The sequence below is a fragment of the Python bivittatus genome, unplaced genomic scaffold, assembly GCF_059951505.1.
Source record: "Python bivittatus isolate LINGU-HERP-01145 unplaced genomic scaffold, Pbiv_v1 ctg000310_np1212, whole genome shotgun sequence".
In the NCBI taxonomy this organism is placed as follows: domain Eukaryota; kingdom Metazoa; phylum Chordata; class Lepidosauria; order Squamata; family Pythonidae; genus Python; species Python bivittatus.
Genome location: NW_028277054.1, coordinates 390,101 through 404,119, shown reverse-complemented (window position 1 = coordinate 404,119; position 14,019 = coordinate 390,101). Strand labels below are relative to the sequence as shown.

General features: G+C 53.6%; 1 protein-coding gene across 1 annotated transcript; it reads left to right on the top strand.

Annotated features, from left to right (window-relative positions):
- Positions 1-5,697: 5,697 nt before the first annotated feature.
- On the top strand, positions 5,698-11,873 carry LOC103066410 (cytochrome P450 2G1-like). Its single transcript, XM_007443025.4, has 9 exons — positions 5,698-5,897; positions 7,760-7,922; positions 8,011-8,160; positions 8,478-8,638; positions 9,019-9,195; positions 9,872-10,013; positions 10,387-10,574; positions 11,078-11,219; positions 11,507-11,873. The coding sequence occupies exons 1-9, from the start codon at positions 5,718-5,720 to the stop codon at positions 11,686-11,688; spliced, it is 1,485 nt and encodes a 494-aa protein (XP_007443087.3). The 5' UTR covers positions 5,698-5,717; the 3' UTR covers positions 11,689-11,873.
- The last annotated feature ends 2,146 nt before the right edge of the window (positions 11,874-14,019 follow it).

Genomic DNA, 14,019 nt, shown 5'->3' with positions numbered 1-14,019 from the left:
CAGTACTGAATGTCCTCCACAAGGCAGCCTAGCCTGCTCCAGGCCTTGGAGATGTGATGCATGTGGTGGCCTCCAAGTAAACGTGGCGTAGGTGATGGGGTTGGGAAGGGTAGTATCCCTGAGAGCCAACTGAAAAACCTGGGGCCTGGCCAAATGGCATTTTTCTGCCCGATGGGAGGGCATTTTCCAAGGTGCTCCAGTGAGCTGCAGTTCTACTTACTAACCCTTCTTTGCTGCTTTGAGTTATACTGGAAGAACAATCCTTCATCATTTTCTGCAAGTAAGTCAGCCGGCTTTAACCGCTTCCTCAGGTACAAGAATAAGCAGGGACTGAAAGCTTAAATCCCAAGAAGAGAGATGGGGGACAGGAGTGGGGGCAACGAGGCATGGGAACATGCTAGCTGTGCGTGCATTTGTGTGCATGTGTGGAAGGAAGCTAGCGCTCTCCCAGTACCTGAACGAAGAAGACCACCGTGGTCTTTCTGCTACCACCACAGAGCGAGGACAGGCAATAAAGAAGGCAGATTCCAAGGGACCAGGAGGAAGCAGGAGCACCTGGGCAGTGAGAGAACCAACCAAGGAAGGTGGTGCCTGGAGGGCTCCCCGTCACAAGGCTGCACAGTGGGCAGGTGGTCTCAATGGCTTCGTGGTTCTCTCCCACTCTGTGACTGCAGGAGAATGAAAATGGAGCTTCTGAATTCTGTGAGGAGAACTTGCTCGGCGCTGCTCATAACCCGTTCTTTGCAGGCACAGAGACTGTCAGCACCACCCTCCGATACAGGCTCTTAATCCTCCTCCGTTATCAGAGGTAGAAGGTGAGAATCCCAACAAACCTACATGGCACCTTTCCTTGGTTCTAGTCCTCAACAGCACGGAAGGTCCCTCCCCCTCCCCACTCTAGTGCCCGACCCTCTTCCTGGGCTTCCTGCCTGCCTTATGAGGCCACCTTCTCGTCGGAGCGTTGGGGCCAACGTGTATGCGGCTCCCACGTCTACGGCGGACCAGAGAAAGCCTGATATTGAATTAGGAACGGAATACCCAGCAGTGGCTTCAGCGGGTTCCCAGCATTCTCCGGAGATGGTGGGTGGGAAAGTGGAATGCCCGGAAAGGGGGAGGTGAGTGAGGGGTCATCTCAGCCTAGAAAGGCCACTGAGAAAAATGCCAAGACTACGGCTGAAGTTAATATGAAGTGAAGAGCTGGCATCTTGCAAATGGATCGATGCTCCTCTTTGTAGCTGTAACACACCGGACAGTTTCTGGAGAGCCCAGGTCCTCCTTTACTGATGCGAGAAGAAAAAGAGGACTCGGGGATACCAATTCTCGCTGCCACAGCTGATAGGGCTCTCGGAAACCGCCTTCTGCCAAGTTTCAACCACGGCCATCTCTGTTAGCTCAGCTTCCCGGGGCTTTGCACTCAAGAACTTTGGGCCTCCTGCTGGGATAAATCGAGAGGGCCCCAGCTAGGCGGGAGTGCTGCAGTAGAGAACACCCCCCCCCTTTCCCGTGGCCTCTGATCCACTGCATGCATTTCACATCCTAGTTGATTTCAGTGAAATCTTTGGAAAACGTGGGCGTGAAAGCACAGCATCTTTTTTCCACAGGTGAAATGGCCACCAGACCTGGGCTCCTGTTCACAGCACTCGGGCACGTGGGCAGCCTCGGAGAGGAAGAGTTAGGGTTACCCCGGATCAGCTAATCCAGCAGCAGCAGAGCAGGAAGCTGTATGGGAGTGCAATCCCAGGGGTCTAACCCCTATGAGCCCCAACTCCTTTGGGGATGTTCTCAGCTGGAACAGGTCAAGGCCCCCCATAGCTGCCCAAACACAGCTTGCCATCCTGGAAGCCCTAAAAACTGAGAGCTGGACTTTCTAGCCAGAGAGCTCAGTTTTTAGGAAAATAAAGGCTGCAGCTTCCCTGTTTGCACTAGGTTGGCATTCCCTGTTGACGTAATCTTACTTTTTAAACTGTTGAGCAGCAGACCAACTTTTGCACTTTTTTCTTTCACCTTCAAGAAAATTCCTTATGGCAGCATACTGCTCCTCCATTGCTCACGCTGGAGAGAGAATGGCAGGCAGGGGGTGCGCGTGAATGACCCCAGGCTGCTCCTGCTTTGCTCATCAAGCGTTGGCTGCCTCAATGGGCCACTAGAGGGAAGCTTTGCTCAAGGAACGCCTGCGGCAGGCAGGCAGCCGGAAGCTTCTGAAACTGATTTGGTTGGGCCCCTCTGGAGCAGGAAAGCCAGTTGGCCACCGGTCAGACACGTGTGTCTTCCTAGCCCCTCTCTCCAAAGATAGAACTTTGAAAATTATAACCATGCAATGGTTGTCTTGAAAGTAAGTATGTCAGTGTGAGTTTGCACACTTGTGGGTTTTACTATGCAGCCTAAGTTTGTGAGTCAAGCTAATTGTGAGGTCAATTGCACAAATGCTTGTCATCTGCATTTTAAAAATGTACATTGTGGAAGAAAGGCTTGAATTGCTTTTTATCTTAGGGAGGATTATGGGTTGCAAGAAACAAAATGAACAGATTCCTTGCAAGGAGGGGGTCCCTAAAATATTTATTTATTCATTCATTCATTCATTCATTCATTCATTCATTCATTCATTCATTCATTCATTCAATTTATATAGCCCATCTCAGACCAGTGACTCTGGGTGGCTAACAACAATAAAAACAATCAACATTAAAAACAGTACAAAAAATTAAATATAATATAAATGCAGCCAAGAGATCTTAAAAAACCACCAGTATCAACACAACCATGAAACGGGGCCCTTCACACACTCGGGGCCCCAGGCCTGGGCATAAAGCCATAAATACACCCTCAGAGGGTGATTAGACAAGGTCTGTGAGTTGTGGCACCAAATAAAAGCCTGACTGGTTGGCACTCAGCAGCCCCAACACAAGGTCTACTTTGCCCCACGGTTGCATCCCACGAACCCTTTGGGGTGTCCACCGGGGCTTCATTAATCACTGGTTAGCAGATCAACGCCTTGTACCCTCAGCAGAACCTGGCTGGGTGTGATAGGAACTGTAGTCCCAAACAGTTGAAGAAGGCTGCTTTAGCCCGATCTGTGTAGCTGCTGTCCCCAGCAGAACTCAGAGGGCTTCTTTACCCCCCACCCACCCTCGGGGTAAGCTCGCAGAGAACAGTTCTGTCTGAGCCCTGTGGGAAAAGTGTGCGCTCTTCTCTCCTGCGTTGAAAGAGCCCGTCCAGCCGAGAAAAGGGCAGGGCCAAGAGGATGGAGCCGAACCTGGGCGTGGGCTTCGCATCCCCTGTGCCCTTCAGGAGGACTGTCAGTCACTGTGCTTGGCTCCAGAGACGGCCACACGCCTGGCATTGCCCTGCTCTGCTCACCCCACCCACAGCCCACATTCCTCTGCAAGGGAACAGCCCGGAATCCGATCCTCCTTCAAAACGCAGAGGTGTGTCCAGATCACTCAATTCTCGCCTGCCCCGCACGAGTCCTGGGCCCGGACTTATTCCCCGATAGGCAGGCTACCAGAATGGCACTTACCGCCCACCTTCCCAGAAGAGATACAGATTGTGAGGTTAGGCTCCCATGGATGGGGTCTTCCGTGATTTCCCCTCCCCCCTTAGAGAGGAAAGGTTACACAGGTATGTCCTGTGTGGTTATTTCCAGATACATTGACCCCCAATAGGCAGAGGAAATCGTCAATCTGAGCTGATGCAGAGCTTCCAATGTTTTCTATGGGCTTTCAAAAATGTCTTCTATTTGCTCGCAGTGTCATCTTATAGCACATTAAAGAGCAAGACCATGCCCACCACTCTCTTCCTTGCATCCTCCTTCCAGCACGACCCCTGTGCCCCAAAGCTCAGTTATTTTCCTGAGGGAGAGGTGAGCCTGCTTCTCCAGACCTGCCTGAGGTCCTGCTTTCCTGGGAAGTTCTCTGTCATCAAGGACTTCCAGGGCCCTCCTCATTTTCAAAGTGGTTAACTTACAAAGGGAACTCACACAGTCCCGCTTCTGGGCAGAAACGGAACCAAGGTGAACTGAATGTACCCAAGAAGAGAAAAGGATAGGTGGGGTGAACCCAGCCCAGCAGCTGTGTGGATAGATGCGTGGACTTCAGGCCAGGCTTGGAAAGGGTGAGCAGATGCCTCCTCAGGAGAACCCAAAGGCATGGGAAGATAGGGCGGGCTTACAGCCACACAGCCACCAAGGTCTCTTTCTAAAGGCCGAAAACTTTGGAACCAAACATGCAATTAGAGGGGAGGGGAGGGAGGGGAGGGGGAGGCATAGTCCAGCTGTGCACAGGAGCAGAGGCCTAGGCACATGAAGGCAAGACGAGGCTGGAACAGATGTTGTTTGAGCTTTTCAGCCTCCACCCCAGCCCAACTGGTGGGACTTCTTGTCACTCCTGTGGCCTTGGAGGCTACTCCAGAGAATCCAGAGGAGAACCTGGGGAAGGCAGCCCAAAATATCAAGGGGGGGCAGTCGTTCCCTAATCCAGGTGCTGCTCTGGGATTGAGCGGCTTCCAGAGGTCTCACTCATCCCAGGGGGCCGTGAGCATCTGGGTGGGCTTTGTTGTCATAGGAGGGGGACAGATTAAAGAAACAAGTCCTGTTTTGGTCTCACTTCTGCCCGCCTGTTCCCACTTCTGGCCCACAGGTACATGCGGGGTGGGGTGAGATGTGCCGTGAGAGAGCTTTAGGCCTTGGATGTCATGACCGTATCGAGCACGGGACCTTGTCAGTTCCTGGTGACATCCTCACTTATTTTGCTTTGCTGCAGATGAACTTCCTGGCATGCAGGGCGGCCAACAGCAAAGTCCATGTGCCAGTCAGAGGCCGTGCCAGCTGCCAGTTCTGAGAGCTGCAGCCCAAACTCATTTGCAGGGTCCCAGCTTTGGGTAGGCTGCTGCGTGGAGTGTGAGCCACTGGGTTTGCCATAAAGGGCTCCTGATCACTGAGTCAAGGCTTGGCACACAGCTGGAAGCAACTGCCTCTCCCTGCAGATGTGTCAGCTGAGTTGGGGTGGACGATCATCCAACGCGGATTTTCCCACCCACCTGGGTGCAACTGCTCTCCTAAACTTGAACTCCATGGAAAACTGCCCAGAGTTGTGTTTTAAGATGGGTAGTCCCACAAACCTTTTAAATCGATCACTCGATCGGTCAATCAATCACAGGCAGAGGCTGAGCACCATCTTTCCATTCCAGCCAAGTCTCTCTCTCCCCTCACTTGGCTCCGGGTGGAGGATCTGCCCGGTCCTTATTCCCAGGCCTGCCGTTGCCTCCCCTTTCTCCAGGTCGCTGGGTGGGGCTGCTGAGCGCGAGGGGCTCCCAGGGAGTTGGTGGGGCACTTTGGCAAGCTCTCTGGGAGGCGATGGCTCCCGAGTGCTTCTGGGTAAGAGGTCTACAGCGAGGTGGTCTTGGTGGCCCTCCGAGCCCCTGGACTGGAAAGCCAGAGGAGGTCCCCACTGCCAGGACCCTCCCTGGGCTTGGGCAGCCTTGCCCCATGGGCCGAGGAGATAAGGCATGGCCTACGTCTTCGGGCACTCCAGAGACATGAGTGGGGATCCTGGGTCATACGACTGAACTGCAAGAAAGTCGTCTTCCTGATCTGGCACCCGTGTCAGAGATTAGGCATCTGATATATTTACCCGGTGCTGTTACACAATCCAGAAGGTGATGTCAAACCCAGCCCCAGTTAAATGCCCAGAGCCCCAGCGAAAGTGGGCAGACGTCACACCATGGAGCTGGCTGGTGCAGTCACCCTCTTCTTGATCGCCTACCTTTCATGCCTTGCCCTGCTATTTGCCAGGAGAAAGGCTTCTCCCGGGGGCAGGCTGCCTCCTGGCCCCACTCCTCTGCCTCTGATTGGGAACTTCCTGCAGATCAAGGCATCCAAGACCATGCAGTCCCTCCTCAAGGTAAGCCCACCCCTCTTGCCGCAGGAGAAGCCCCAGGGTCTGAGCAGCTGGTCAGAAACGTTTCCCAAGCAGCCTGGCGGTCTCCCTCGTCCGCTTCCACCTTCCCGGGGCTCTCCGCCAGCCATCGGCTCTCTTCAGCCTTCTCGACCAAGCGCCCTCCGTCTTCTCCAGATCGCATGGCTGCTGAGTGACCTGAGTCGCTGCAGCCCAGCCATTCCCAGCCTCCTCCTCCCACCGTCTACCTTCCTGTTACTTCGGTCAGGATCCTTCAGGAGATCGCGCTGAGTCTTCTTTCCTTCTCTTTGGGCTTCCATTTAAGCATTCATACCTACGTGAAGCCTGGAAAAAAAATCACTCTGGAAAGCTTTCCCGTTTGCCCCCATATCTCAGGTTTTGCCCTATTATCTTCTCATCAGACAGCTGGGGAGCCACACAAACCAGGGCACGGAGCACTTTTCCAGACGAAAGCCTTGGTGCTGGAGAAACACGAAAGTGCTAGTAAAACTGTTTGCTTCCTGTATGGGACGCTGTAAAAGCGATTCGGCTTGCAGAGGGAAGCATCTACAGCACTCCCCAAAAGTGTAACATGCAGTCTGGGTATTAAGGTTGTTTTGGGGGGTGATTCTATAGTCTACAGTAGCTGTCCCCCATTTTTAAATAGCGCAAGCATTTGGGATGTTGACGATGAAGCAAATGCACTGATTTCCCGAGCTATGCATCTGGAGGTGCCAAAGGCTGCCACCGTTGCCAAAAGATCCACCTGAGCCATTTTCAAGGATTTCTGAAGCTCTGTTTCCAAAACTTTAGAAGGGAGTTCTTTTCTGCCTTGGTGGGAGATCGGGGATTTGCAAGTTTTCTGTGGACCAAATGGGCAGGGTCTTGTCTACGTGGTATGTTACGCTACAAATAAATGAATGTCTATTTAATAAACGTTAATCAGTATTTCTGTTCCTCTCCCAACAACAGGGCCCTTAAGGCAGTTACTGTTTAATGAAGCAGGAGATCTGGCATTAAGACTGTAGGTCACAGCAATCTCAGTGGCTACACTGCAGCAATTCTGTGCAAATCGCAAGCCACTAACTGCACCGTGTCTATAAAACAGTCAGTGCAAGCCAGAAAGAAACGGCTCCTTCTCACGACTGTGCTTAAAACTCTGGGGGAAAGACGTTTCCACAGTCAAGAACCTTCGACTGTGTTCCAGGAGCTTGCAAGAACCCGCTGGCAAAGGTCCTGCTGGTTCTACGCACTCGGTTCAGGCAGAAAGTGCCTGGAGGCAAAGTTCAAAGGAGGCTTGGATGGGTCCCAACCCTTCCCTGTTTCCACAGGGAAGGGCACTGCGGGCCAGGCTTGCCTCTTGACAAGGCCGCCCCTCGGGTTTCTCACAAAGTTAGGGAAGGGGCTGCCTTCTTCTCAGTCCGCCCTACAGCCCCGGGACCCCATCGGTTCCCCATCCAAGCTCGACCTCAGGCTGACCTTGCTTAGCTTTTAATGGTTATAAGTCACCCAAAGTCATGGATTTGAGATGGGCGGCTATATAAGTCAAAATAATCAGTCAGCCAAAGCTAGGTGATGCAGCTACCGACTAAGGCAGATGTGCGATGCACTTTTCAAAGTACAGAACATGTGGAGAGAGGAATGCTGTGGTTGCCTGAGCTGGGCAGCTGAAAGACGCATCTCGTGGCCCACTTTGTCCCCGGGAAGAACATAAGCCATTCCCAGTTTCCTGCCCTCAGAGGCAGTTGGCTGGTGAATGTGGAGGCCCATATTCACCTCAGATGGAACAATGGCCTTTCCAAGGAGCCATCTAGCTACAGAGATCTGGATCTAAGAATCTCCATACTTTGGTTCCTCTTCCTGTGCAGTTGCGGGAGAAATATGGCCCCGTGTTCACGGTCTACTTTGGAAACCGCCCAGTTGTGGTCTTATGTGGCCACGATGCAGTGAAGGAGGCCCTGATTGACAAGGCCGAAGAATTTGCCGGGAGGAAAACCAATGCTACCCTGGAAAGGACCTTCCAAGGACACGGTGAGGGCTCCAGGCTGGTGGGGCAGGAGAAGGTCAGGTTGCCCACTCCTTCCCGGCCACAGGGCCCATTGCTCTCCTCTATACTCAGGGGTGGTTTTTGCCGATGGGGAGCGCTGGAAGCAGTTGCGCCGGTTCTCCCTGACCATCCTGAGGAATTTTGGAATGGGGAAAAAATCCATCGAGGAGCGGATTCAAGAGGAGACCCAGTTCCTGCTGGAGGAATTTCAGAAGACCCAAGGTGAGACTGGGGAGGGAAACGGGGGTGGAATTGTTTTAAAGGCCCTTGGGCCAACCAACCACTATAGGAACGCTGGGGTCAGATATCAAGATGTGCAGGAGAAGCTTGGGTGGAACAAGAGCGTTGCAGTATGTCTTCCTCTTTGCTGAGCCAAGGAGGAGTCAGGCAGCGTAGGGATCCCTTCCTCTCTAAGTAAATAAGTACAGTGGAAGAGAGGACCCCCCCCCCAAAAAATCAGGAGAAAATTATGTACCTTTTGGCCTAAGCAGTTCCTACAACAGTTGACCCTCCTTTCTCTCTTGCTCTCTCTGCACCAGAGAAGCCCTTCAGCCCCATCTTCTTCCTCAGCTGTGCTGTGTCCAATGTCATCTGTTCGATCGTCTTTGGCAATCGCTTTGACTACAGAGACAAGGAATTCCTGGATCTCATGAAGATGATGAACGACAGCTTTCGGGAAATGAGCACAGGCTGGTCTCAGGTAGTTCTACACAGCTCCTCGCCTTTGTTCAACAAAGTGGAAGGATCAGAGATTACTACTTCCTACGACAATTTTCCAAGCTGGTACCATCCAAACATGTTGGACAGCTGCCATGGCTTAGGAGGATGGGAACTGTTGTCCAAAACACAAGTGGCAACCATTTGGTTGGGAGGGAAACACCATTTAAGGAAAAATCCTTCCTTATTTAAGTTCCTCTCATATCAGCTATATTCTGCAAATATGTCTGCTGATTTATTCTTGAAATGGTGCATTCATTTACTGATTGACTGATCACCTTATCTGACTCACTTTGACTATATACTGACCTGCGGATGTGAGCTCTTTTTGTAACAGATCCTTTTCTTCCTTGTCTCCTGCAGATCTACGACATGTACGCCAACCTCCTGAAATATTTTCCGGGGCCACACACCAAGATCTATGACATTCTGGAAGACATGAGGCTGTTCATTGCCAAGAGGGTGATGAAGAACAAAGAGACCCTGGACCCCAACTCCCCTCGGGATTACATTGATTGCTTTCTCATCCAGATGGAGAAGGTAGGATGCGGGGCGTGAGCAGACGATTGTGTCCCCCAGCTACAAGGCTGTGAGTGAGACTTCGGGTACAGGGGGCTTTGCCACTGGGCAAAAGATGGGCCAGGGGGTACAAGCATGCCATCCCTTCCTGACCAAACACCATCACCAGAGGACAGGAAGATTGGGTGATTTTAGCTTCTCAGCCGGACCTTGTCAAAAGAACCTCCAGGTCTGGTCAAAGGGAAAGCAAGGGAACGTGTTCGATGTCCAGAGGCCCGCTGGTCCCTCACCTCAACACACCCAGGCCACAGCCTCTCCAGCCGCATCAGGGCTAAAGCAGCCTTTCCCCCCTTATTCCAAGGCCCGGTGAGGGCAGCCTCAAGATGCCAAGCGTTTGCTGCCTTTCCCGCAGAGGGCAGTCAGGGGACTGGCAGAGTTGGGAACAGAAGTGGTCCAGGCAGGAATGGGACTGGCAGTGGAGACAGCCGGTCCAATGGGAATCGCCTTTGCCAACCCACCGCTCGCTCGAAACACAGGGGCCATTCTATTTTGTGGAAACCAGAGCTTTGCTCAGTCTCCTTGCTCTCAGCTCCAACCAGTGGTCCCCTTTCCTGTTCTGCACCTCCCAAACTAGCTAGAAAGCACCGGTCACAGGCCACAGACATTCTCATGTGCTCTGGTTCCAATTTGTCTTCAGGAAAAAGACAACCCAGCCAGCGAATTCAACCTGAAGAACCTGGAGCTCACCACCCTAAATTTGTTTTTTGCTGGGACAGAGACTGTCAGCTCCACCCTGAGATATGGATTTCTGTTGCTGATGAAGTTCCCCGAAGTGCAAGGTATGGTGGGGTGTTCAGACCCACCCCAGTACATGTCCCTAGGCCAAGAAGCAGCCCCTCCAAGCTCAGGGAGAAGAGCTACATGTATTGCTAAGCCAGTAAGAAGTTGCTTTAAGCTTCAAGAAGGCCTGGGTTTCAGCATAAGATCTACCCATATGAGATCAGGCCCAGAAGCTTACCCTGCCAGGGGGTGAGGGTGGGGTAGGGGGAACGCTAGCCTGATGGCTCTTGAGAACAGCCCACCTCAGCATGTGGAGAACCACCCTCCCCAGTTCTTTAGTCCCTCAGCAGCTGCTCGGAGGTGGGAGCTCCATTCAGGTACATCAGAGATAGTGAAATCGAAGTAACTAAGTTTAAGACCACCTTTTGACAGCAAAGATGCATGAAGAAATTGATCGTGTGATTGGCCAGAACCGTATCCCAAACATTGAAGACCGCAACCACATGCCCTACATGGATGCGGTCATCCACGAAGTGCAGAGGTTCAGCGACCTCATCCCCATGAATGTGCCCCACGCGGTCACCCGTGACACCGAATTCAGAGGCTACATCATCCCTAAGGTGCGGGGGTTGTCCGGGGGGCTTAGCCTTTTTGTGGGAGTGGGAGTTTGGGCCAAGCAGACGTGGGAGGAGGGCAGCGCATCCCACCCCTGCAAGCTGGCTTGGCTGCACAAGCCGGGATCAGGCGGAGGGCTTCCAGACCTAGGAAGGGCTGGGCCTCAGATGCAGGAGCGGCGGGGTCCTGGCTGGAGGATGCCCCCTTGAGGGGGTAGAGCTCTCCTAACCTCCCAACGCCAATCCCTGCTCTCTCTCGCCCAGCCGACCTTACGGGGTTTGGGGTGTGCGATGGGGGGAGGGAGTACTGTGGGTTCCCGAAGGACGGGCAGGACAGAAGGTAAGAAAACCCAGTTACTAGCGCCAGTCAAAGCAGGCCCTGGCTCCGTCACTGCAGAACGCTTGGCTCTTGGCCGCCTTCCCCAGATCGTTTGGGCATCTGTGCTGCCACCCGGGCACAGCCTGCCCTGAATCTCTGCCACTCTGAACTTGGGCCTTCTCTTCCTCAGGGGACAGAAATCTACCCACTCCTCAGCACGGTCCTGCACGACAGCGCCAAGTTTAAGAGCCCCTATGGTTTCAACCCCGAGAATTTCCTGGATGAGAACGGGCGCCTGAAGAAGAACGACGCCTTCGTCCCCTTCTCCTCAGGTACAGCCCTGCTCCTCTCCGCCCGCCACACGTTCCCCGGCCGAGCTTCTCGGCTGCACTTTGTTTCCCTCCTTCTATCCCACGTCTCGCCTCCTGCTTTTCCGCGCTGAGGGGGGATTAGAGCCTGCCTCCGCATTCTCACACACACTGGGCACAATCTGGCGGGCCCTGGCGAGAGGCGGGAGGAGCCCCTCCATCTGCCTGCCCGCGAGTGGCTCTGCCGGCTTTCAGCCAGAAGACGGGCCGGCCTGGCCAGCGGGCCTGACTCTGCTCCTCTTTGCCCGCAGGGAAGCGCATCTGTCTGGGGGAAGCCCTGGCCCGGATGGAGCTCTTCCTCTTCTTTACCACCATCCTGCAGAGGTTCCGGCTGAAGCCCACCGTGGACCCCCAGGACATTGACCTGTCGCCCCAAGAGTTCGGCTTTGCCACCATCCCGCCCTTGTACGAGCTCTCGGTCGTCCCCCGCTGAAAGGATGGAGGTGGACCAGGAGAGCGAGCGTGCTCCCGGCCCGCCTTCTCGTCACTTTTGTACTTTTGCACAAGCTGGACTTTCGGGGGGAAGAGGTGTGCCATTTCTCAGAGGGGCTGAGATCTCTGAGGGGCTGGGCAAAGATTTTAAAATATAAAGCTTTGCAACGATGCGTATAACATTAACTTGCGAGTCTTGGTTTAATCTAAGCCAGCGGGTTTGTGTGGCTTGTTTCCTTGTTTGTTTATAAGCCTGCATGGCACCACAGTTGCCAGGGTAAATCTAGGTGGTGTACATGTTATTGCTTAAGGACAGCAAGGCAGAAAGAGTGAGAGGACAAAAGCCAGAGAAACCGGGCTCTGCCCAGGGTGCCGGGGAAAGGATAACCGGGCATACAAGCCCGGAGAAGCCCTCGGCCTCCAGGCTGTTCCTGGGTCGGGCAGCCCCAGCTGTGATGCCCAGAAGGTCCACTCAAAAGGTGCCCGGAGGCTGCTTCCTCCAGCCCATGCCATGAGCTTGGCGGGGCGCAGAATGGTTGGCCAGAAGGGGGGATTCCCTTGGTCTCGGCTTCCCGGCCCTTTCGTGGGCCAGGAGAGCAGGTGGCCCTGCCTTCCCCTGGACCCCCTTCAGCCGCCTTGCAGGGATGGAGAAGAATTGTTACCTGGCAGCTCCTTGGCCAACACGGGCAAGTCTCTGCCCGCAGAGAAACTCTGGGCCAAGACCACGACAGGCCTCCGAGGGCAAGCTCAGCAGGAGCAAGAAGATCCGGCCCGACCAGTCAAGCTTCAGTGGGGTCTGAAACGGTGGTGACTCACGTTGCTTGTTCCAGCCTCACAGCCCAGGGCCAGTTTTGAAAGCAGGGAAACCGGCTGACCCAGAAATGATGGAAACGCCAAAGTAACAACACCTTTAACGTCCCTTGACTCACAGACTGTGTTCACACAACATGCACCACTTAGTTACAGAGCTGCCCCACAGCGCATTCAACCATAAACTGACGTACATTCACTCAGTTTGCTAAGCCACAAAAGAAGCCTAATCAAGGTTAATGCTAACTACAACATTGAGCAAATGCAGCCGCTTAGTTTGATCTGAATTACTTGTGAGAACACAATGGAGGAGGAGGAGGAGGAGGGGAAGGGGAAGGGGAAGGGGGAGAATGGGAAAAGGAGAAGAAGGAGAAGGAGAGATACGGGTATGGGTATGGGTATGGGTATGGTAGAAGGAGAAGGAGAAGGAGAAGGAGAAGGAGAAGGAGAAGGAGAAGGAGAAGGAGAAGGAGAAGGAGAAGGAGAAGGAGAAGGAGAAGGAGAAATCTACCATCCAGATGGCTGAAAGGATGGCAGGGCAAGAGAGTGAAGATGACGATCTTCCTGATGCCGTGAGCAAAAGGGCTTCCCTTGCAATGCAGCCTTTCTGGAGTCAGGATCATAACTGTGATTAAAGCTCCTTCCCCGCCCCACATTATCCAGACCCAAAGTGCCCCCATCAACTGCCATTTACTTTCAGAAAACCACAACCACTCCACTGAGAGTTTTGTGCACCCAAGTTTGCATTTAAGTATTTACTGAATTAAGACATTTCTCTGGGTCAGCCATTACTTTACCGCCCACTGAATGCCTGCCTTTAGCCAGCCTGGGCTTTGGAGACATTGGGAGGGGGCGTGGGGAGGGGTCTGGGAGCTGCACATCCAGCAATGGCAGGTTGGGTAAAGACAGGCCTGACAGGTCCAAAGCTTTGTGAGATAAGCCATGATATCAATGCAAAACAGGAACTCACTTTGCTGGCTCCACGGGGCGTCTTCAGAACAGTAGTCCTCGCAGTGGGGATGCGGTGGCAGCTGTTGGCAGCCAGGCCAGCTGAGGCCCAGTTGCCAACCTCTGGGCAGGCCTAAGCACCACACTGAGGCCAGGCAGCATGCCAGCGCCGTGACGCTACATGCCCCTGAAGCTGAAGCTGCTCTCTTCCTGCAGCCACAGGGCTCAACAAACAGAAACCCAACCGCAACTAAGGCAATAAGGAAGAAAAACCCTTTCCAATGCCCGGGCACATGCTGCCATCTATTGCTTCACCTGTTGAGTTTCTATCTGAAGAAACCTTCAGCTAGAGGAATGTGGTTGCATAACGCAGGAAAACAATTCACAGCACCCAACTGGCACCCATGGTGGATATCCAACTACATCAGCCTTCATGCATGGAGCACTTCTGCCTTGGGTCATCCCAGACAACCTGGTCTCCCCAGTCACGCCCCTCGCCTCCTCTCAGCCTTCTGGGCAATCTCAGGGCCCTCCTCGCAAGCTGCCCCCCCCCCCCGTGGTTTGGCAGAGTCAG